At 45.7% G+C, this 22,576-nt stretch overlaps 1 protein-coding gene across 1 annotated transcript in view; it reads left to right on the top strand.

Annotated features, from left to right (window-relative positions):
- Positions 1-16,027: 16,027 nt before the first annotated feature.
- The window catches only part of RAB2A (RAB2A, member RAS oncogene family), a 79,563-nt gene continuing 73,014 nt past the window's right edge, over positions 16,028-22,576 (top strand). Inside the window, exon 1 of the mRNA XM_073331079.2 lies at positions 16,028-16,372. Within this exon, the coding sequence (XP_073187180.1) occupies positions 16,327-16,372 (46 nt within the window). The 5' untranslated portion in view covers positions 16,028-16,326. The remainder of the gene's footprint in view (positions 16,373-22,576) is intronic.

Raw genomic sequence — 22,576 nt, 5'->3', positions numbered from 1 at the left:
CTACACACATTGAAGAATTACATTTTAAAACCCTATTTTAAAAGAATGATATTTAGATTGCAAAGTCAATGTATTTAAATGTTAGCAAATGCCATATTTACAGTTGCCCATGCAATCTTAATTCTGCCCCCTTGTATGTATTCAGTATGTCTTCAATTACATATTCACTTTTATGGTTCTATGGAGAGGTCTACCTTTGATCCCTCTTGCTTAGTCTCTCTGTGGGCAACCTGTCCAAATGACAGGCCCACACATGGACTTCTCTTGGGGCAGAGTCCTGCAGTTCATCCTACTCTTAGACTGGGTCCTCGGGTCAGAGAACTCCTGTTCACCATCCATGTCCTCAGCAAGTCAGAATACACCAGACTGGAAATTTTCCATTGGAAAATACTGATTTGACAGAATTGAAAAGTTTCACAGGAATGTGTTGATTCTGCTGAACCTTTTGACAGAAATCAGGCAGGCTGGCCAGCCCACCTCCTTGCCAAGCTGGTTTTCTAGGCAGCCTGACTCGAGGTGGCCTGCTCCCCAGCTACCTGCATGGCAGGTGGGCTGCTTGGCTTGCTGCCTCCCCAAGCTATCCACCCAATGAGCAGGCAACTGCCTGACTTGATGGCTGGTGAGCCAGCTAATTGGCCAGCACCTCACTTGGCTCCCTGGCTGGCTTGCCAGAGAGCCAGCAAGCTGGCCAACTGCCCTGCTCCCTGGCAGCTGACTAGGCAGGCTTCCTGGCTCCCCAGCCATGGCCTCTTGGCTGGCATGTGAGCTGCCTGGCTACCTTGCTGGGCAGCCAGTCAGCAGGCAAGATGGTTAGTTTCCCAGCTGGCAGACAGGCATATGCCAAAATGGATCCTTCTAGTCTGTGGGAAATTCTGCTATGTTGATGTTTTGTTCCAATGTAAAACAAAACGTTGAGAACCCAGAATTTCCAGTGAAATGGAAATTCCCTTTTCCAGCCAGCTCTAGTTCACAAACTTTGCCTCCATTTTCCCAAGTTTTTGCCCTAATGGGCTTTCCTTTTTCATTGTTTGGGGCCCTGCTGAGCCTCAGTCTCTCCATTGTGAACCTACTCTTGTTGGGATGGCTGATACCAAGTCAGCCATGCCTCTCCTGTGAGGAACCTATGTCCAAAATGGACCAGCGCACTTGTATTGTTCTGCCCAAGGGAGGGGCATATTGCCAATTGATGCTTCATGTGAGGCCTTCTCTAACCGCACAAAGTCCTTAAGAAATCTGCCTCAAACTTCACCTGTTTGACATCACTATGAAGACTTCATTTCCCACTTACCCATCATGTTGAATACTAAGGTGTTTCAATGTCCAGAGACCTATTCTGGTCCCCTGAGTCTGATGCTGGTAATGGGCAACTTTATTGCTCTAAAAGGAGCTGATGCCTAAAGTATTCCCCAATGTCAACCAAGAAAACAAGCTTTGACTTCAAGTTTATATCTGTAAATGGGAATCAGAATAGGTTAGCTTCATCCTATGCATCACTAGCTCTCCTGTCCTACTAGCCAAAGTAGACTCACCAGCCTGATGTGCAGAGACAGTTCCCCAGGAAAGGCAACTAGGAGACCACTTCCATGTCAATTTCATCTTGAAGTCAAGGTCCCTTGAGAGCTGTCTCCTTGTAACTACTTGGAGAATTAGGATGTCGATTTAATAGGCAGTAGGGTTAAAACAAATATAAGGAAGTCATTCTTCACACAATACACAGTCCACCTGTGGAACTCATTGCCAGGGGATGTGGTGAAGGCCAAAAGTATAGCTGGGTTCAAAAAAGTATTAGATAAGTTCATGAAAAATAAGTCCATCCATGGCTATTAGCCAAGATGATGAGGGGTGCAATCCCATGCTCTGGGTGTCCCTAAACCTCTGATTGCCCAAAGCTAGGTCTGGACAACAGTTGATAATTGCCGTATTCTGTTCATTCCCTGAAGCTTCTGGCACTGGCCACTGTTGAATGACAAGGTACTAGGCTAGATGGACGATTGGTTTGATCCAGTATGGCCATTTTCATGTTCTTATGATGTGGTGGAAGAGGCCACAACACATGAGTCAGTGCCACCACCTTCCTCCCCAAAGGCTGTTACACGGTGTCAAGGTTCCTCCCCGACTCTGAGCTCTAGGGTACAGATGTGGGGACCTGCATGAAAAACCTCCTAAGCTTATCTTTACCAGCTTAGGTCAAAACTTCCCCAAGGTACAAAATATTCCAACCGTTGTCCTTGGACTGGCCGCTACCACCACCAAACTAATACTGGTTACTGGGGAAGAGCTGTTTGGACGTGTCCTTCCCCCCAAAATACTTCCCAAAACCTTGCACCCCACTTCCTGGACAAGGTTTGGTAAAAAGCCTCACCAATTTGCCTAGGTGACTACAGACCCAGACCCTTGGATCTGAGAACAATGAACAATCGGTGCAAGTGTTGGGGGAAAGGGGGGAAATGTTGGATAAAAAGCCTCACCAATTTGCATAGGTGACCACAGACCCAAACCCTTGGATCTGAGAACAATGAAAAAGCATTCAGTTTCTTACAAGAAGACTTTTAATAAAAAATAGAAGTAAATAGAAATAAAGAAATCCCCCCTGTAAAATCAGGATGGTAGATATCTTACAGGGTAATTAGATTCAAAACATAGAGAACCCCTCTAGGCAAAACCTTAAGTTACAAAAAAGATACACAGACAGAAATAGTTATTCTATTCAGCACAATTCTTTTCTCAGCCATTTAAAGAAATCATAAGCTAACACATACCTAGCTAGATTACTTACTAAAAGTTCTAAGACTCCATTCCTGGTCTATCCCCGGTAAAGACCAGCATATAGACAGACACACAGACCCTTTGTTTCTCTCCCTCCTCCCAGCTTTTGAAAGTATCTTGTCTCCTCATTGGTCATTTTGGTCCGGTGCCAGCGAGGTTACCTTTAGCTTCTTAACCCTTTACAGGTGAGAGGAGCTTTCCCCTGGCCAGGAGGGATTTTAAAGGGGTTTACCCTTCCCTTTATATTTATGACACACGGTCTGAAATCTGTCCTGAAATACTTAAAGAAAAAGTCCAGGATCTTCAGAAGAGGCATATTCTGGGGTAGAAATTGTCAGTAATGATTGAAAAATAGTACTGACTCTTCAACATCCTGTAGTTCAAGCAATTTGGAAAGTGGTCCTTCCTATCAAGTGAGGGCATTTTATAAAAAGCAAAGAAAGGACTTTTAGCTGACTCTGGCACCCAGTACTCCCATTTCCAGGAAGGCAGCTCTCTATTTCTCTACCAGCTCTCACAGAAGGAGTTTGAGTATTTTGTCACACCACTTGTTTTCTGGTAGCTCATGAGACGTCAAGACGAAATAGTCATCTTAGCTCACCCCTCTCAACAAAGCAAAGTTGTTATACCAAAAAAATAAAAACCAGCAGGATCTTATTAAAAGGGAAAAGGCAAAATGCCACATTTATTGTGAATACAGAAGGAATCATAGTAAGCAGTTAGTTATAGCTATCACATTCCATTCAATTTCATATTTATTCACACATTCATTCATAAACACACACACACACAGGTTCTGCAAGGTTTTTATCATAGTTACCAGCCTTAGAGTTGCTCATGCTAAGCCACTGGCCAGGTGGCGTGGACATGAGGAGGGAGCAGGGCCTTGTCAAATGCTCGTCTGATGCTCCTGGAAGTTGGTTTGCAGAATCAGACCCCAAAGTTCTCACTTTCTAGAGTCCATTTTTATAGGAATTTCTTCCTATGCCAGTCGATGGGAATTGCTTCATCATGCTGTTGCTGAATCAATCAGCAGATACCACATTCCTGACGGCTCCGTGCTGCCAGATGTTATCTTGTTCTTTGGTTCTCTCATCCTTGAGGCTGTTGGGTGGATTCCAGTCTGCCCTCCGGGGGTCCTCTGGTTATTTCCACTTGACGCCTTCTTCAGCCGATGGACACTGGATTCTTAGGCTGGCACCTCCCTGATCATTCAGTTATTATCCACACCAAGCATCCATCCACATACATCCTCTATCTCTATTTTAATCACAATTGTTAACAAAGCGAGATGAATACCACAAAAGGGCGGGGAGTCTCTGTGTGCTGTTTCTGTTGTTACAGAGTATTGCTTTGAGTCTCTCTCTGTGTGAGTAGTTGTTGTTACAAAGAATTGCTTTGAGAACAGACTCTGTCTTAGAATGTACTAACACAATTAGCAGCTTGCAAGTTTCACACAGAGAGGGAGAGAAACAGTACCAAAAACCAAGAGACCTCTTAATTAGTAATACCCTGGAATTTAAACTCTGGGGAATCAAACTCATTTGTGATTTTAATACAGAACTTCTTTAATATGATCCAACAAAGTGCCTGGTTCTCCTGGACAGGAAGCTGTACTTTGAACTCTTCAGTTTCACATAGCCAATTACCAAGCTGTCCTGGGCAAGTATGACTTAATGACTTGGAAAAAGCTGCCCTCTTTATATGATGAGCTGCTTTAAGGAGGCCAAAGTCATTATGATTGTAGGTCAACAAGTCAAGAAATATATACTCTGAGCCACTTTTGATTAAGGCTGCAAGTCTGTCATGGAGGTCACAGATTCCATGACCTCCGTGACTTCGGCACCAGCTGGTGCTGGCTCAGGGGCAGCCGGAGCTGAGCAACCCCTGGGCCAGCAGTAGCAGTTTGGGTGTGTGGGAGGGGGCTCAGGGCAGGGGCAGGGGGTTAAAAGGTGCAGGGGGGGCACTTACCTCGGGGTAGGGTGCCCCCTGGCTCCCACTGGCATGGCTCTGTAGCTCCTAGGCAACAGAGGGGCTGGGGGAGTGCCATGCCACACGCTGCCCATGCCTGCAGGCCCCACCCCTCCAGCTCCCATTGGCTGTGGTTCCTGGCTAATGGGAGCTGCGGCAGCCGGCGCTTGTGGCTTATGTTTAGTCCATACACTGGGAAATTCTTGTACCCATGGATCACTAACGGAGGCCATTCTCCCCCTAAGTTTGGAGCCTTTGCAGCTCAGCTTGTAAGGAGGGATGAGTTAATTGTCCCTTAATGGGAGTGAGACCCATTCCCAGTGAAATGGGGGAAACCCCCTTGTAGAGCTCTGGGATAGGCATTCAAACGTTGTACAGTCCATACAGGTACAGCACACTTAATATCACAACTAACCATGGTGTTTACACTACAGAAACAGGAATTAACGTAAGGCACCATGGGTTGAATCCAATGTCCATTAATCAATACAATATTACATCTTGTTCTCACACACACGTATGCTTTACCAACATAGACAATAACAGACCCCTCTTCCGGGATAACATTGAAGGAACAGAGAGACTTATTCCCAGGTTGTGGGAAGAAGCATTCATCATGTTCCTCCAATGCTTGGTCTTCACAAATACAGCTCAAACCTTCTTTTTTCCTACACCCTTTTATATTTACTGTGTTCCACGCATTATCTTTCCGCCAGGCCCAAGGGTTAGGATCTCTGGAGTACATTACTGAGTTACCATTAATCTGTAATCGCAGTAGGACTACTGGGTGGATTACTCTAATTTTTTTGCCTGCCAGTTATCAAGAATAACTGCAAGCTTTGTTGGTGGTGATTGTATGAAGCATCATACAGCCATTAAGATGATTGGAAGCTTTTCATCCCAATCCCTCTTTACTTGTTTTCTCAAAGCTTCCTTTAGCGTGTAATTGGTTCATTCAACTTGTCCAGAAGACTCAGGGTGTCCAGCTATGTGGAAACATCACTTAATGCCTAAAGCCTTACATAGCTGTTGCATAACATCTCCCACAAAATGGGGTCCCAAATCTGAATAAATTGCTCTGGGAAGTCCCATTCTTGAGAAAACCATGTTAAAGAGCTGCTTAGCAGTGACAGAGGCAGTGTTGGTTTTAGTAGGGATGGCTTCCACCCTTTTGGAGAAGGGATCTACTATTACCAGGCAGTATTTATTCCCTCTGCTGGTGGTGGGTAAAGGGCTCATGTAATCTATCTGAATCCGGGACCAGGGACCCTCTATTATTTGGTGCCCCAATGCATTTTTTTGAACCTGGCGATCAGTATTAACCAGGGCGTACTGCAAACAATTATCACACGACTGATCTATATCCGCTTTCATGCCTGGCCACCACCCTGTATCATTAACCCTATTTAAAGTATCCTGTTATCCTCTATGCCCTTCCTCATGCACAAACTGAATCAGGTCCCCACTGTACCTGGCTGGGGACTATCCAGTGCCTTTGACCATCTGTATCCACTACCCACCAGACATCTCCAACCTGCTCAATCCTATATTTTCCTGTGGGATCTTTCCCTGTCTTGGTTAAGGACTGGATTTCTGAATCCCCATCTTGAAGGGTACTTAAGTCCAAGGTATCTATTCCTTTGCCTAAAGTTTTTCTCCAGTTACTGCCTCTATTTGTTCTACCTGGTCCATGTCTCTAGTGTGGTTACTAGTAGCAGCAACTTTGGCTAAGACATCAGCTCTATTGTTCCAGTGTGCTTTTCTGATGCCCCTTTGTGTGAGTCACCCAGGTGTCTCCAGTTCTTTCCTTGATCAGATTTGCAATTTGTCTGAATGAGAAATGGAGCGCCCATCTGTGGCTACCATTTTTCTACTCAACCAAAGGAGGAGCTACACAATGATGGCTCTGGCTGGCCAGTCAGAGTCAGTATAAATAGTAACAGAAGTGTCCCGAGATTCATAAGCTAGGACTGCTCTAACTGCCTCCACCTCAGCTGCTTGGGCAGAATGGGGGCGAGCTGGTCTTTGGAGCATCTCTCTCTCATTTATGCAGATGGCTCCATACCCTGTTTGGGGATGACCCATATGGTAGAAACTTGAGCCATCTGTAAACCAAATTGCAAACCCCTTCTGTTTAGCATCTGCAAGCCTCATGCCTCTCTTGACTGGCCACTCCAGGTGTTTTACAAGGGGGAGGGCACAGGTATGCTCCTCTCCTTCTAGCCCATACGGGGGTGGCAAAACGGCTTGCTCTTTTTTAAACTCGACTCCTCAGTTTACTAGGCTGAGGGTCCATTGAGCAATGCAGGGGTTAGAGACCTGGCCATCCTGTATTTTCCTCAATGTGATGTATTTGAGTGGGGAATGCACAGTCTGAACAATGACCTTTGACCCTACAATAATAAATTTCCAATCCGTGAGGCTCCAGACCAATGCAAGACACTCTTTTTCACAGGAGGTAAAGCCTTGCTCTGTTTGATCCAGGAGCCTGGAGGCATATGTGATGACTCTGAACTTGTCGCATTGCCTTTGGTTGAGAATAGCTCCAACGCTTGTCTCTGAGGAGGCCAATTGAATCACAAAGGGCAGGGCAGAGTCCAGATAAACCAGAGCAGGAGCACTAGCCAAACCTTGTTTCAAGGTGGCCAGGGCAGTCTGTTGGTCTGGTCCCCATTCCCAAATCCTGTATTTCTTTAATAATTGGTACAGAGGCTTGGCTTTGTCAGAGAACATTTCAATTAACTCTCTGGAGAAATTAAAAGTTCCCAAGAGAGCTTGTAGGGTGTGTGTGTCAGTGGGAACAAGTAGCTTTCCTATCATTCCTACCCTTTATTGATCAGGAGTCCGGCCATCCTCCCCAAGGCACACCCCCAGGTATTTCCCTTGTTGCTGTACTAACTGAGCCTTTTTTCGATTTACCTTAAATCTGGTTTCCTGCACTATAGTCAACACCTGGTGATTTACTTGTTCATTTCCGAAGTGGGGGTGTGTATTAAAATGTCATCCATGTATGAAATTCCGTGTGGGTGGTGGTCAGGGCACAAATGGTTCCACATCTTAGTGATGTGGGCATGACAAATACAAGGGGAAGAATGGAAATCTTGGGGAATCCGGCTGAAAGCATATTGTTGTCACATAGGTAAAAGCAAACTTATACGAACATGAAGGATGGAGGAGTATGGCCATGAAAGCATTAGCCAAATGGATCACAGAGAACCATTTTGAGCCAGCTGCTACCGCTGCTATGATTTCATTGAATTTAGCTACCACAGGGGCTGCTGCAGGGGTGGCTGCATTAAATGCACAGAAGTCTACTGTCATTCTGTATGTGACCCCATCCGCCTTAAGGACTGGCTATACTGGTGAATTGCAGATACTTTGCATAGGCATGAGCACCCCTTGTTCCGAGAGACAGTCCACAGTATTTTTAATGCCCTCCTCTGCTGCGGCTGGGTATTTATATTGCCTTTGAAGAGGGGGATTTTTTTCCTCAATCAAAACTTCAGCAACTATTTTTCCACACTCCTTCTTATTTTCAGTCCGTACACTGGGAAATTCTTATACCCATGGATCACTAACGGAGGTCAGGGTGGCTGTGGGTGCCTTTATAGCAGCACAATGATGCATAGCAGAGATCTCTGCAGGCGCCCCTTCTAACTGCCATAACACACCATTAGCTAGATCCACAGTTAGCTGAAATGTTTGGAGGAAAGGAACACCTAAGATTCCCTTCTCGTTTCCCTTGTGAGCACAGAATTCTACTTGTCCCTATAGTCTGTCAATTTGCAAGGGAACACCCTGCCAGACCGGAGCTTCCTGGATTTCTCCCCCATACTTGCTGAGCTGAACCTGTTTAGCGGTGGGTCTCCCTCCAGAGATCCACTGGTGACTTAGAATATTTACTTATGCTCCAGTTCCACTAGCAATTGGGCTAACATCCCTGGGTTCCCCACTGTAGCCCTCACTGTGGGTCTCCCTCATATGTCGCACTGAAGTCTTGCAATCAGCTGGGGAGGCCCACTGGGCACCCCTACTGATCAGCAGACTCCCTCGAGAGCCTCCACTCAGAAAAGGGGCAGGGATCTGGTTTTGACAGGGAGTGGACATGGGAGACGCACTCATACCAGGGCAGTGGGCTGAGTGGGGGCTCCCTGCATTAACTCTGTTCTCTGCATGACCTGAGATAAAGCATTAATCAGGATGCTGAGGGGCTGGTGATCATATTTTCCCATATCCTCCCCTAAGTTCAGCAGCTCCGTCCAAATCATGTTTCTAAGGGTCTCCTTGGGTCAGCGTTGCCCAGGGTTGTGGGAGGCAGAGGGATTAGAATTGGGAGGGCGACTGGCAGAGTGAGGACCATTACTTGCAAATGTGAGAGCCTGCACAGATTCTGAGGTAGTCTTGAAGCCTGCTTGATTTTTGCCACTAGTTCATTCCAGGTTAGGTGTTCTACATCCACAGCCCCCAAGGTCATTTTTGTCTGAGAATTTAGTCCTCCATAAGCACAGGCGCCAACTTTTGTCAGCGCCGATGGGTGCTTGTGTCCCCCCACCTCCGCCCCAACTCCACCCCTCCCGCATCCCTCCCTAAATCCCCACCCCAGCCCCGCCTCCTCCCCCAAGCTCGCCGCATTCCGCCTCCTCCCCCTCCCTCCCAGGCTTGCCGCGTGAAACAGTTGTTTTGCGGAGCAAGCGCTGGGAGGGAGCGGGGAGAAGCAGGACCCAGCGGCGTGCTCAGGGGAGGAGGCGGAGTGGAGGCAGAGGTGAGCTGGGGTGGGGGGCAGGGTGGAGAGCTGCCGCTGGGTGCAAAGCACCCATCAATTTTTCCCCATGGGTGCTCCAGCCCCGGAGCACCCACGGAGTTGGCGCCTATGTCCATAAATACTCTGTATTAATTCAGGTCCCTGATAATGGGAAGTGTTAATCCCATTCTCTTCTGTCTTGGGTAATGAATCAGAGAGAACTGCCAGCATCTTCTTTCAAATTAGGTAAGCTTCTGGGGCCTCTTCTGGTTTCTGCTCTTCTATTATATATAGTTTCTTAAGGGAAGAAGCAGGCAGTAATATTTTAAGAGCACTTATCATCCATTCCCGGGGCCCAGCAGCAGTCTGCTCCCAAGAACCTGTGCCTATGTCCAGAGCATCTGCATCACAAGGAGATGCACATAACTGAGCCAACTGGGTTAAGTCCATGCCGTCAGCAGAGGCATACATTTGCCAAATGCGAGCCAGCTACGCAATGACAGTGTCATGGTTCAGTGGCCCCATTCTCTCAGCAATAGCCTTGTCTTGACTAGGAGACCATCTTACTACATCTGTGACCAGCTCCGTTGTGGGAAGATTGCTCCTGCAACTATGTGTTTAACCTCCCTGGTGGAAACAGGGAAAACATTATGCATGTGTGGCCTATCGGGGTTGAATGGGTTTTTGGGGCCAACATCAGGGGGTATCTCTACTTTCCCAGGGGGCTCCAAATCGCAATCCTCTCTCAACCTTACAGCTGCTACCACCCCCTTATGGGCGCTAAATTGGGCACACAATTTACTGATCTCTGCCTCACACTCCTGATGGCCTGTTGCTGCTTTGGCTGCCTTATTCTCATCTGCCAGGAAGCAAGTTGCTGCTCTCACTTATTCTAACAAAATTTTTGTGTGTGTTAGCTCTTATACTATTCTTCATTCCTGCTTGCCTTGTCTCTCTCTTCTTGCATATTTCTAAATACAGTCTTCATTTTAAGCTTTTCTGCTATAAATTCACACTTGTCTGTCTCACATTTGTTCAAACACTGTTGTAACTGTTTTTTCTCCAGCTCCAGCCTTCCCTTTACCATTTCAACCATGTCCAGACATGCATAAAATAATGCTCATGCAGCAGCCGCATCTTTTCCTCTACCACGTGGCATAATGGTTGTGCAATGTTGTTCAAAGCTCAGACTTGCTTCAAGCAGGGGATTCTCACCCGTAAAGCACCCCATTTCCCAGGGGCATTTCCCCTTCTTCATTACCCATCTCTCTAACATGTTGGTTTTCTCCTGTCTCAAACAAGCAGCCAAGGGTTTTTTTTCAGCCATCTCTACCTCCTTAGCTCACTAATGATCCCTACCAAAAGCCCTTTCACGCAGTCACAGTATTGCTCTAAAATCTTCTTTATTTTTAAGGCACAATTCTTAACTCCTTATTGCATGGTCCTACAGCTATTCTAAGCACGATTCTTAACTTAAAAGTTACAGGACGTTACCAAATATTCTATGAGAGAGAGACCTTGCTAAAGGTGCTTAATCTGAAAAAGGAAGAGACAGTTTGCTCAGATCTGTGCCTCAGTTTCCCCACTCAGCAGCAACTACTCAACAATTAGCACATGATTAGGGTCATGTGCTACCCACGCTCTCCACCAATTTGTTACCAGATTTGTCCATTACTTTGGGGTACGCTCATTTATTAGGGTTACTTTTCTGGGGGGGGGGTGTTCTGTAATTCTATCAATGTATTGCTTGTGTCACTTGTGTTTTCATAGGGAGCTCTACTTCTCCCTTCTGCAAGTTCAACAGAGCTATCCTGCAGGACCTAGGTTCCCCAGGGCTGGGTTCTTCCAGCTGCAGAATCAGATGAACACACACACACATTAACAGAGCACGTCTGAGCAGACCAGATCAATCAGCACTCCCAAGCTGACCCCTTATATGTCTCTGGACACAGCAGGCTGGGTCAAGCAGCACTTCCAAGCTGCCACCTTCATATGCCATGGGCACCGCACCAGAACAGAGTATGCTTGAGAAGGCTTAGTCAAGCAGCACCTTCAAGTGCCACCCTTATATGCCCCTGACTCCGCAGGTTGGGTCGAGCAGCACTTCCAAGCTGCCACCCTCCTATTCTACAGGTTCAGCACGTCCCTATCCCCACTTTCACATTACAATTGTTCTGGTAGTAACCCACTTGATGAGCAATCCCCACAGGATTTTTGGGCGCTACGGGGATCTTTAGCTTAAGTAAGAGGAGCATTGCTGCAGAGCAAATGGAGAAGTCAAAAACACAAAAAAGAGAGAGGGAGGGAAGCAACCAGTTTAACCATAAAAGTTATTTATTGCCAGGTAATAACCATACAAGGAGAGCCAAACAAACAAAACAGTTACAATATTAAATCTATCTTTAATTTGATTACAAAAGTCAGGTTTAGAAAACTATACCTGATCACACAAGTCAGGGTTAAAAAGCTATACCTAGAATAGAAAAAAAAAAAGAGAGAGAGAGAGTTGGGTTCTCATCACTCTGGGAAGCTTGAACCAGTCAGGGTTGCTAGGTGGTAATAGTAGCTGAGTCTGGAGTGATCAGTGAGGAGCAGTGATCATGATCAGTCAGGAGCAGATGAAGTCCTAATGGAACTGATGCAGATTTTGGATCCAAACATCAGAACACTTACTTGAGCATGGGTAGGGGTTTTTTGTAGGGATACATCAATGGTTCAAGGGAAAACACTAGATTTGTTTATGGGCAAACTGATAGCTCAAAGGAGTACACCAAAGTTGTTTTATTCAGGCTAGACAATAGGAACTGATCATTCCTGGCTATGGGCGGTGTTCCTTCGAGGGAGCTCACAATACAATTAGGCAGCTTTGGTATTTTGGATTAGTAAATGAAAATTAGGACTAAAGGGTGGCCGGAACCAGGACAGTAGGGAGATCAGTAAAGCAACAGCTAAGAGCTTCAAAAGAAAAATAAATATTAATAACATATAATATATAATTATGTAAATGTACATGGCCAATGTAATGTTATAGCAAATAAAAAGTGGAAGTTAAATCAAGCAAGGAGTGTGCATTCCTATTGACCATGCAGTGGGTATAAATAAATAAAAAGGGTAAAAGAAAGGTAAACAAGACATGCTATTTAATTAAAATCCTATAAGGTTTCCAAAGAGGAGCTATGACAGTTTGTGTATTCTTTTTCTGGTGGCAGTGTACTTTAAGAGCAGAAACCAACCCAGCAAATATAAGGAGTAAAGCCCAACCACCAAAATCCTATTCAAAAGTGCCATCTAAATTCTATTTTCTTTTAACAGGTTATTAATTATGAATGATGAAGCTACTTTGAATGGTGCAGTGGCCATTCAAAAAAATAACAAAACCCCCAACCATTGAAAAGTTCTGTTTAACTTCAGGGTAAAATAAATGTTACTAAGAGGGTAAAAACAAAACTATATGATGGAGTGCCATCTAATATAGTATTAATGGTGGTTCAAATGATTACAACTACTATGGTCTTGGGAATATGTTTCTGGGTAATTAACTTAAAAAAGAAAGCACAGAAAGACATTAATATGATGCAAATGAAAGAAATGCTAACATAAATAAGAAAAACAAAAGCAGTGGAATGTAGGCATGGATTGACGTGAGTAATTGGACATGAGTGAGGCCCCATTTGTTGGGAGACAGGACTAAGACGTAAATAAATCAGCAGTCTCAAAACAGAATGTCTATACTAGCTAGATTAAGGAGGAACACCCAGGGATCCATTTACAATATGTAAGATAACAATGGACAACATAAGTCAGGAATGTAAAGATGAGGTAGAGAGTAAGTCATGCAGCAACAGCGTGTGGACAGAGCATGCTGTACAGGAATTAGTTCCTATAAAGTAACAAAGCCAATCCCAAAGCTTGTGATGCAATGTACAATAAATACAATGCAATGTGTACATTTGGAGAAAATAAGAGGTTTGCTGTATAATTTTGGATCTGTGGTATACCCTGTATCCATCCCCTACGCTGAGCCTGGTCAACTCAAGTGTAGTTTAATTGTATGCCAATAAAGAAACCTGAGTGATGAGGATGGAGCTGAACTGAGTCCTTAGGGAACCGAGTGGAAGAGGTCTCAGGGGAACCCCAACACCATTCAAGGACTCATATCTGTTAACTGGGAAAAACAAGTGAGTTTATGCAAAAGCTGAAGGACTCAAAAGTCATCTCTATTTTCTCAGGCTAGGAGATGGCCTAATGTCATCAGAACCCAGACACTAGGCTAGAAACACACCCCAAAGCAAGCTACCTTCCTGAAGCAGAAATACAAAGTCTTCCATAAACTACTATAATTCAGTCAGAGTCTTCTGCAGTTGGTACAAGATACCAGATTTATCAAACTGCTTGAGAGCCTCAAACTGACCTTAGAGACAGACACTTTCCTTTCCTCCACCTTTGGCAACCATCTTTTTTTCCCCCTTGTGACATGGAATGGAATTATTATGAACCCATGAACCTTGAAAATCACAGAGAAGGACATTGTTATTCACACCATGATGTTCCTTGCTGCCCCTTTTCAGGGATCCCTCTCATGAGCTGATGCTAGGGGATATTTTACCCCTCTGTAATGCTGGCAAGCCAGATGCCAGATCTTGCCTAGGCTGCAGGCATTAAGAACTGACTTGTAGCTGGAGACCAGACCAGGTCACCTGTTATGTTAGTTTTGCTCAAAATGGGTATTAGCCTTATAAGAATGTATTTAGTGTTTAGACTCTATGAAAACTTGTATGTTGCTGCATGTATTAATCTCACTTATAATTCTATATCCCATGTTATAAGGTAATATTTAAGTGTTTGCTCTGAAACTATAAACCCCCATAGTCAGGAGAGAACCATTACCAAATGTGAAATACTCGTTTGCCACAAGAGGTGTTATCTCCCGCTGAACAAAAGAAGGCCCATAAACATCAGACAAACCATTGTGGAACATCAGAGGACAAAAGATTTTGTTGATTGCTCCCACCCTCCCCCACCATGCCCCATGAAGAAGAGATGTGCACATGAACTCATCCCATCATCTTGAATTCTGGGAGAAGGGAATAAAAAATCCTGACTAGAAGGAACTGCATCTTTTTTGGCTGTTTGAACTCTGAAGGGCCAGAGATCCCCAGAGTTTGCCTCCTGGGTCTGCCCTGAAAGCCACTTTGAATAGACAGAACACTACAACTCTGTCACTCTTAGGATTTAAATGATAACTCATTTGTGTGTATATGTTTACTTGCTTTAACCTGTAAATAACTCTCTTCTTCCTTTTTTCTTGTTAATAAGCCTTTAGACAGCTTATTACAGGATTTCTACAGGCATTGTCTTTGGTGTAGGATCTACAGTATCAACTAATCCGGTGCAAGTGACTGGTCTCTTGGGACTGGAAGTAACCTAAATGTGGTGCGATTTTTGGTGTAAGTGACCATTTATCACTAAATCCAGTTTGTATGGGTGGCAAGCTAGACAGGAGAGTGTAGGGACTGTCTGTGATGGTAAGATTGTTATAGCGATCCAAGCGTTCACATTTATCACTGGCTTTGTGAAATCCAATTATAAAACACACTACCAGTTTGGGCTGTCTGCCCTGATGTAGGCACTCACAACTGTGAGCACCTCCAGACAGTGACACCCTCCTCCACATAAAAGTCGTAGGAAAAATCCAACTGCAAGACCAAGGAAAGGGGTTTGACTCTTTACTTCCTGATAGCAAAATTAAAACAAACGGCCACTTAGGATACGCCTACATTATGTGTGCTATAGCAGCCCAGCTGCAGCTCCGCCACCCTAACTTAGTCCATTGCTACAGGGCCGGAAAGGGTTTTTCCATCACTGTAGTTAACCCACCCCCTTGAGGGGAAAAATTTGCCCATTAGATCGCCCACCTACATCACACAGGGCACAGGATTTTCACAGCGCAGGCTGATCTAAGTTTCAGGTGTAGACCAGGCCATCGCGCGTAGAGACTCTGGGGCAAGAACCATCTTTTTGGTCTGTGTTTGGCCAGCGCCTAGCACGGCGGGGTCCTGGCCCCCCGCACAGTGTCCCAGGCCGCCGCAGCAACACAAACAACATCCCACAACGGATCTTAGCCGTCAGACCAAACAGCGACATTCCCGAGCGGGAGGGACACCGACATCCACGGCCCCTTCTCTCCACTCCCGGGAGGGGGCTGCCACGCTCGCCCCCTGCACAGCGAAGGGCAGCGCCGGGCATGCCACAGGGCGGTAGGGCACCACAGCCTCGCTCCCGACCCCAGTCACCGGGAGGGCAGGAGGGAGTGGGGGAGGGACAGCCAGACAGGGCACCTGCCTCAGTCACGGAGGGCCCCCCCCCCCGAAGGATTCTCTCTCCCCTCAGGCACTGGGGGGGGAGGGGGGCAGCCCCACCAGAAGTTTTTCTCTCCGAGCCTCAGGCAGCTGCAGGACTCCTCGCGGGTAGGGCAGGGGTAAGAGCTGCCTGTCACACGGGACCTCCCCAAACACCGGCTGCCTCAGCACTTCCGGGTCGGCGGGGGCGGGGCGGAGGAGGAGGTCGCCTTGCGTGACGTTGCTGAAGGGTTCGGGCTGCTGCCGCCGCTGCCTGTTATTGTTCCTGCTCTTGCGGGTTGCCGCCTCCGGACGCGGAGCAGCTCGAGAGGGGGGACAGCGCACGGGGCGCTTGAGAAGAGGGGAGCGGGCTCCGTTAGGTGGCTGTTAACGGTTTCGAACTCTCCGCTGCGCGAGCCCTGACAGCGCGGGTGGGGGCAGAGTGCGCGTCACTGAGGAGCGAGAGAGAGACCGAGAGGCGGCGGCGGCGAGGGCGGGGATTGGGCGGCCATGGCCTACGCGTATCTCTTCAAATATATCATCATTGGGGACACAGGTAAGAGGGCAGGGGAGCGGAGACCTTTACTGCGGAAATGGGGGAGGGTTGCGAGGCGGGGAGAGCGTCCGCGCTAAGCCCGACCCCGGCTGTCCCATTTCCGCAGTGGTGGCGTCGCCGACGTGGTGACTTCCCCCGCCCTGCGCTCGGCAGCGGGCCCCGCCCGACGTGCCTTTGGCCTGTGCTGATCGGCCCCGCACCCGGCTGCCCCAGCCCCGCAGGAGTCCGCGGTCGCAGGCGCTGGGGCCTGCTGCCTCTCCGAGGCGTGTGCAGGGCCTGACTCTGCTCCGGGCCCGGCCCTTCGTGGTGGGGAGGCGGCCCGGCCGGGGTCAGGCCTGGGGCGCTGGAAACCCGAGTGCTAGGGGAGGGAAGGGTGTCACGCCGGAAACATACGACACGGGAGCTGCCTGATGCTGTTCGGCTCCCAGGGGCCTTGCAGAAGCCTGTGGCAAGGCCCCTGCCCCAACGAGGCTCCATGTGCAAGAGCCATGGCGCTCCAGGGCACTAGCACCCTCCCCTCCCCCATGCAGTGTAACAGCACCTGCCATTTAACCAGGTGTGTTGTTTTTTTCCACCTGGCACCAATAAGCACCTAGTCCAGCTACTTCAGGGAGCTAAAATGCACCTAAGAATGTAAGAACGGCCACACTGGGTCAGACCAAAGATCCATCCAGCCCAGTAGCCTGTCTACTGACAGTGGCCAATACCAGGTGCCCCAGAGGGAGTGAACTTAAGAGTTAATGATCTAGTGATCTCCTGCCCTCCATCTCCACCCTCTAACGAACAGAGGCTAGGGGACACCATGCCTTACCCATCCTGGCTAATAGCCATTAATGGACTTAATCTCCATGAATTTATCCAGTTCTCTTTTAAACCCTGTTATAGTCCTAGCCTTCACAACCTCCTCAGGCAAGGAGTTCCACAGGTTGACTGTGCGCTGAGTGAAGATGAACTTCCTTTTGTTTGTTTTAAACCTGGTACCCATTAATTACATTTAGTGGTCTCTAGTTCTTATATTATGGGAACAAGTACATAACTTCCTTATTCACTTTCTCCACACCACACATGATTTTATATGCCTCTATCATATCCCCCCGTAATCTCTTTTCCAAGCTGAAAAGTCCTAGCCTCTTTAATCTCTCCTCATATGGGACCTGTTCCAAACCCCTAATCATTTTAGTTCCACCTCTGCTTCTGTCACCAAATCTTCCTATTTATAGACTTCAGGTGTTGCCTTCTGCCAGATCACCATCTGACTTGGTTCCTTTCTCTTGGTCAGGCACACCCTGGCTCCTTTCCATAGCCCAATGGCACTGCTGTGGCCGGTGTGGGCTCATCTCGAGCTTTGAGAGGCTTTAATATATGAGGCCGCTCTCCATGTTAGGGCTGAAAACAGCTAGCCATGGGTGTTAATATCAAGCTTCCCAAGTGAATGTGCTTTCCTCCCCAGTGTGGGCAGGGCCTACAGCTAATCAAAATTCCACACAATTATTTGGCATGGTAAGGTATCGTATTTTGATTGTGGCTAACTTTAAAAAAAAAAAAAAATCTATGGTGTATCTATCTGGCAAGATTTTCTTTAAGATATTTTAACAAATGTGTAAGTGCTTTAAAATACTTTACTAAATATAAAAAGGCATTTAGACCAGGGATTCTCAAACTTCATTGCACTGCAACCCCTGTCTGACCATTAAAATTACTACATGACCCCAAAAGGGGGGACTGAAGCCTGAGCCCACCCGATCCTGAGTCTATTTTAACTTTAAATGCTGAATGTGGCACAATATGACAAAAGTCTAAGATGGAGGAAAATACCTGTGATAGAAACAAGTTATTAATTTAAAACTATTTATTATAATTTCAGTTTCAGGATTCAGAATTTCTGATGGAAGCTTATAAAGGAGACAAAATCATGGCTAAAATAAATTTACTTTTAAAATGAGGGGTTCTGTTTGTAAAGGAAGGAGAGTCATATTTCTGTACATGGCTGAAATAGGTGTATTGTGGAAAACCTTTTGAGAGTTTGTGGTGTTTAGACCTCTTGTGAACACTTTAAGAATTCTAGTATGCCATCAAGGAACCGGCTTATCTGCACTAGTGTTTTCATACTGATCCAGAGATTATTTCAGGGATTTCCATGTAGAGTCTTCAGAGTTGGATGGTGATTCGGCAATTATTTTTCAATGTGTTGTAAAAAGAAAAACTAAAGGGAGACGTTATTGAACCCTCCCAAAAGACTGAAATTAAGTTGATCTCCATTGCTCATTACTTTTTAACAGAAAGCAGGTTATGCAAGTAGTAACAAAAATGGTATGCGGTTATACCAAAACTGCATGTCTCTGATCTGAATCACGATGCCGAGTGCTTTTATTCACTGAAGTGCAGGTATCATAAGTGCTTTTTTTTAAAAAAAAAAAAAATTGAAATTGTAGCTACAGAAAATTGATTGTAAAGTTGGCACTTTTTACTCAACCGATCTCATTGGTTTGTGTGTTCGCCTTACTCTAGTGACTTCTTCCTTCTGTTAGCTTCAGACAAGAACAGTTTTGGTAGAGTGATATGGATTCTGTTCTAGATCATATCTCAGACAGAATTGTTAATGTCCAGTTGCAGAGTTTCTGTTGTGGGTGAGGCACATGCCAAAAATAATATATCTTGTGAAATAAACATGGGAAAATAGTTTTACTTTGTGTAATGACCCATCCACTCCCAGTCTCTATTCAAGCCTAAGTTAATTGTATCCAGTTTGCAAATTAATTCCAATTCAGCAGTCTCTCGTTGGAGTCTGTTTTTTGAAGTTTTTTCATTGAAGAATTGCAACTTTTAGGTCTGTAATCGAGTGACCAAAGAGATTGAAGTGTTCTTCGACTGGTTTTTGAATGTTATAATTCTTGACGTCTGATTTGTGTCCATTGATTCTTTTACGTAGAGACTGTCCAGTTTGACCAATGTGCATGGCAGGGGGGCATTGCTGGCACATGATGGCATATATCACATTGGTAGATGTGCAGGTGAACGAGTCTCTGATAGTGTGGCTGATGTGATTAGGCCCTATGATGGTGTCCCCTGAATAGATATGTGGACACAGTTGGCAGCAGGCTTTGTTGCCATGATAGGTTCCTTGGTTAGTGGTTCTGTGGTGTGGTGTGTGGTTGCTGGTGAGTATTTGCTTCCGGTTGGGGGACTGTCTGTAAGCAAGGACTGGCCCGTCTCCCGAGATCTGCGAGAGTGATGGGTCGTCCTTCATGATAGAGTGTAGAGATCCTTGATGATGTGTTGGAGGGGTTTTAGTTGGGGGCTGAAGGTGACGGCTAGTGGCGTTCTGTGATTTTCTTTGTTGGGCCTGTCCTGTAGTAGGTGACTTCTGGATAGTCTTCTGGCTCTGTCAATCTGTTTCTTCGCTTCAGCAGGTGGGTATTGTAGTTGTAAGAATGCTTGATAGAGATCTTATAGGTGTTTGCCTCTGTCTGAGGGGTTGGAGCAAATGCAGTTGTATCATAGAGCTTGGCTGTAGACAATGGATCGTGTGGTGTGATCTGGATGAAAGCTGGAGGCATGTAGGTAGGAATAGTGGTCTATAGGTTTCCGGTATAGGGTGGTGTTTATGTGACTATCGCTTACTAGCACCGTAATGTCCAGGAAGTGGATCTCTTGTGTGGATTGGTCCAGGCTGAGGTTGATGGTGGGATGGAAATTGTTGAAATCATGGTGGAATTCCTCAAGGGCTTCTTTTCCATGGGTCCAGATGATGAAGATGTCATCAATGTAGCACAAGTAGAGTAGTGGCATTAGTGGACGAGAGCTGAGGAAACGTTGTTCTAAGTCAGCCATAAAAATGTTGGCATACTGTGGGGCCATGCGGGTACCCATAGCAGTGCCGCTGATTTGAAGGTATGCATTGTCCCCAAATGTGAAATAGTTACGGGTGAGGACAAAGACACAAAGTTCAGCCACCAGGTTTGCTGTGACATTATCGGGGATACTGTTCCTGACGGCTTGTAGTCCATCTTTATGTTGAATGTTGGTGTAGAGGGCTTCTACATCCATAGTGGCCAGGATGGTGTTTTCAGGAAGATCACCAATGGATTGTAGTTTCGTCAGGAAGTCAGTGGTGTCTCGAAGATAGCTGCGAGTGCTGGTAGCGTAGGGCCTGAGGGAGTCTACATATCGAGACAATCCTGCTGTCAGGGTGCAAATGCCTGAGATGATGGGGCGTCCAGGATTTCCAGGTTTATGGATCTTGGGTAGCAGATAGAATACCCCAGGTCAGAGTTCCAGGGGTGTGTCTGTGCGGATTTGTACTTATGCTTTTTTAGGGAGTTTCTTGAGCAAATGGTGTAGGTTTTTTTGGTAACCCTCATTCAGATCCCTGAATGACATTTGCTATACTGACAGAAGTCCTTCCATCAACATAACTGCGTCTACACTAGAGGTTTTGTCGGCATACCTGTGTTGGTCCAGGGTGTGGTTTTTTTCACACCTCTGACAGACATACCTGCTGACATAACTTTTAAGTGTAGACCAAGCCTCAGCAGCTGGACTGGAAATCTACTTTTCATGAAGATAACACTACTAATCTGGTTTTGTTTAAAGGCAGTTTAGGGTTTTTTATGAACTGTTTTGTTTGGTAGTCTTTGAAAGTTTTGTTTTCTCTCTTTCTAGAAGAGGCAATACAAAGACTGCTGCCTGATTCAATACTTTTTACTTGTTCTGAAGAAGAAAACAAATGCGCTGAAACAACATTTCAAGTTACACATACTGTGGGACAGAGACCAAGAGAAGCAGAGACTGAGGAGGAGGAAGTAGTTGTAGGCAGGCAGGAGAATTTAGGGAACAAATCAAGACTGTTGCCTTGAATTCAGGGTTTGACACTAGAACTGCAAGCTATAAGGTTAGTTGGAATTTCCTTCTGCCCTCACTATTGAGGGACTAGTGGAAGAACATGATTGAATATGCTTCAGCTGCCAGCCCCAAGTCTGTTGTTCAATAGATTTCAGAGATGCCAAATGGTAAACTCTTAGTATGTAACCAAGCATTATTGTTTAGATTTGGTTTATAAACAAGAGTTCAGGTTTACTTTCTTTCTTGGCAAGGTGTGTCCAAACTGTTGGTCTCTGTCTTGAATTAAGCGGGAACTCAGGATATCTCAAATGTTCACACCCCTTCAGGATGTGTCTTAACCAAATATGTATAACAGCATTAAAAGAATGTTATGGCAACAAAGTGAAGAGCACACCAATTAGGAAATAAGAGTTAAGGCCTGTGCACTTTTAAATCTGCCCCTTTGTTTTTATGTATTATGATAGTAATTTATTACAAGATCACATACTATTTTTTTCCCCAGAACCTCTGCCTCATTTCACATACAAAATAACACTGCTGAATGAATGAGACAGCTGTTTCAAACATTGCAGGGCCATATAGTTTGCTGCCTCGCAAACACTAATGAATCTATCCTCACGACACCCCTGTGAGGTCATGAAATGCAAACATCATTTTAGAGATGCTTAACTGAGGTACAGGAAAATTGACTCCCAAGTTGCATGGGGAGTCTGTTGCAGCGGCAGGGATAGAACATGATTTTTCTGGGTTCCAGTCTAGCATATCATCCCTGGATTGTTCTCAACCTCTTGTATCCACAATACAACTGCAACAAATGTGGTAGGCATGCTCTGCATCTTGGAACAATTCACTATATAGCTCTGCCTAATTCTTGGTCTAATATGATTATGTAATTAAAGATTGTGTCATTGTGTATACATACAAGAGGGCATAGTTAAGTTTGGGTAGGCCACCTTATCTTTGTTATGTCCTGACTTTTGATTGCTTCATTTTGCAAACTTAATGTTCATTTGAGCTCTTTGGGTATAAAATTTTGTGGGGTTTACCATATCTAGCTGTGCAGTTAATAAGGCAAAAGACTTTATCTTGATTCATACACACCTTTCTGCACCAATTCTCATTTGAGATCTGCCTTCCTCCCTCCATGTCTTCATTCAAATTTGCTTAAACAATATTTGCATAGAATGTTGACAAATCACTAGGAGGTGTATTATAAAATCTAGTGCAGTGGTGGGCAACCTGCAGCCCATCAGGGTAATCTCATTGCGGGCCACAAGACGTTTTGCTAACATTGACCATCTGCAGGCATGTTTCCCCACAGTTCCCAGTGTCCCTGCAGCCCCCCCTTCCTGCAGCTCCCAT

The sequence above is a fragment of the Lepidochelys kempii genome, chromosome 2, assembly GCF_965140285.1.
Source record: "Lepidochelys kempii isolate rLepKem1 chromosome 2, rLepKem1.hap1, whole genome shotgun sequence".
Classification (NCBI taxonomy): Eukaryota; Metazoa; Chordata; order Testudines; family Cheloniidae; genus Lepidochelys; species Lepidochelys kempii.
The sequence above is the reverse complement of the archived record's forward strand: the minus strand, read 5'-3'. Positions and strand labels throughout refer to the sequence as shown.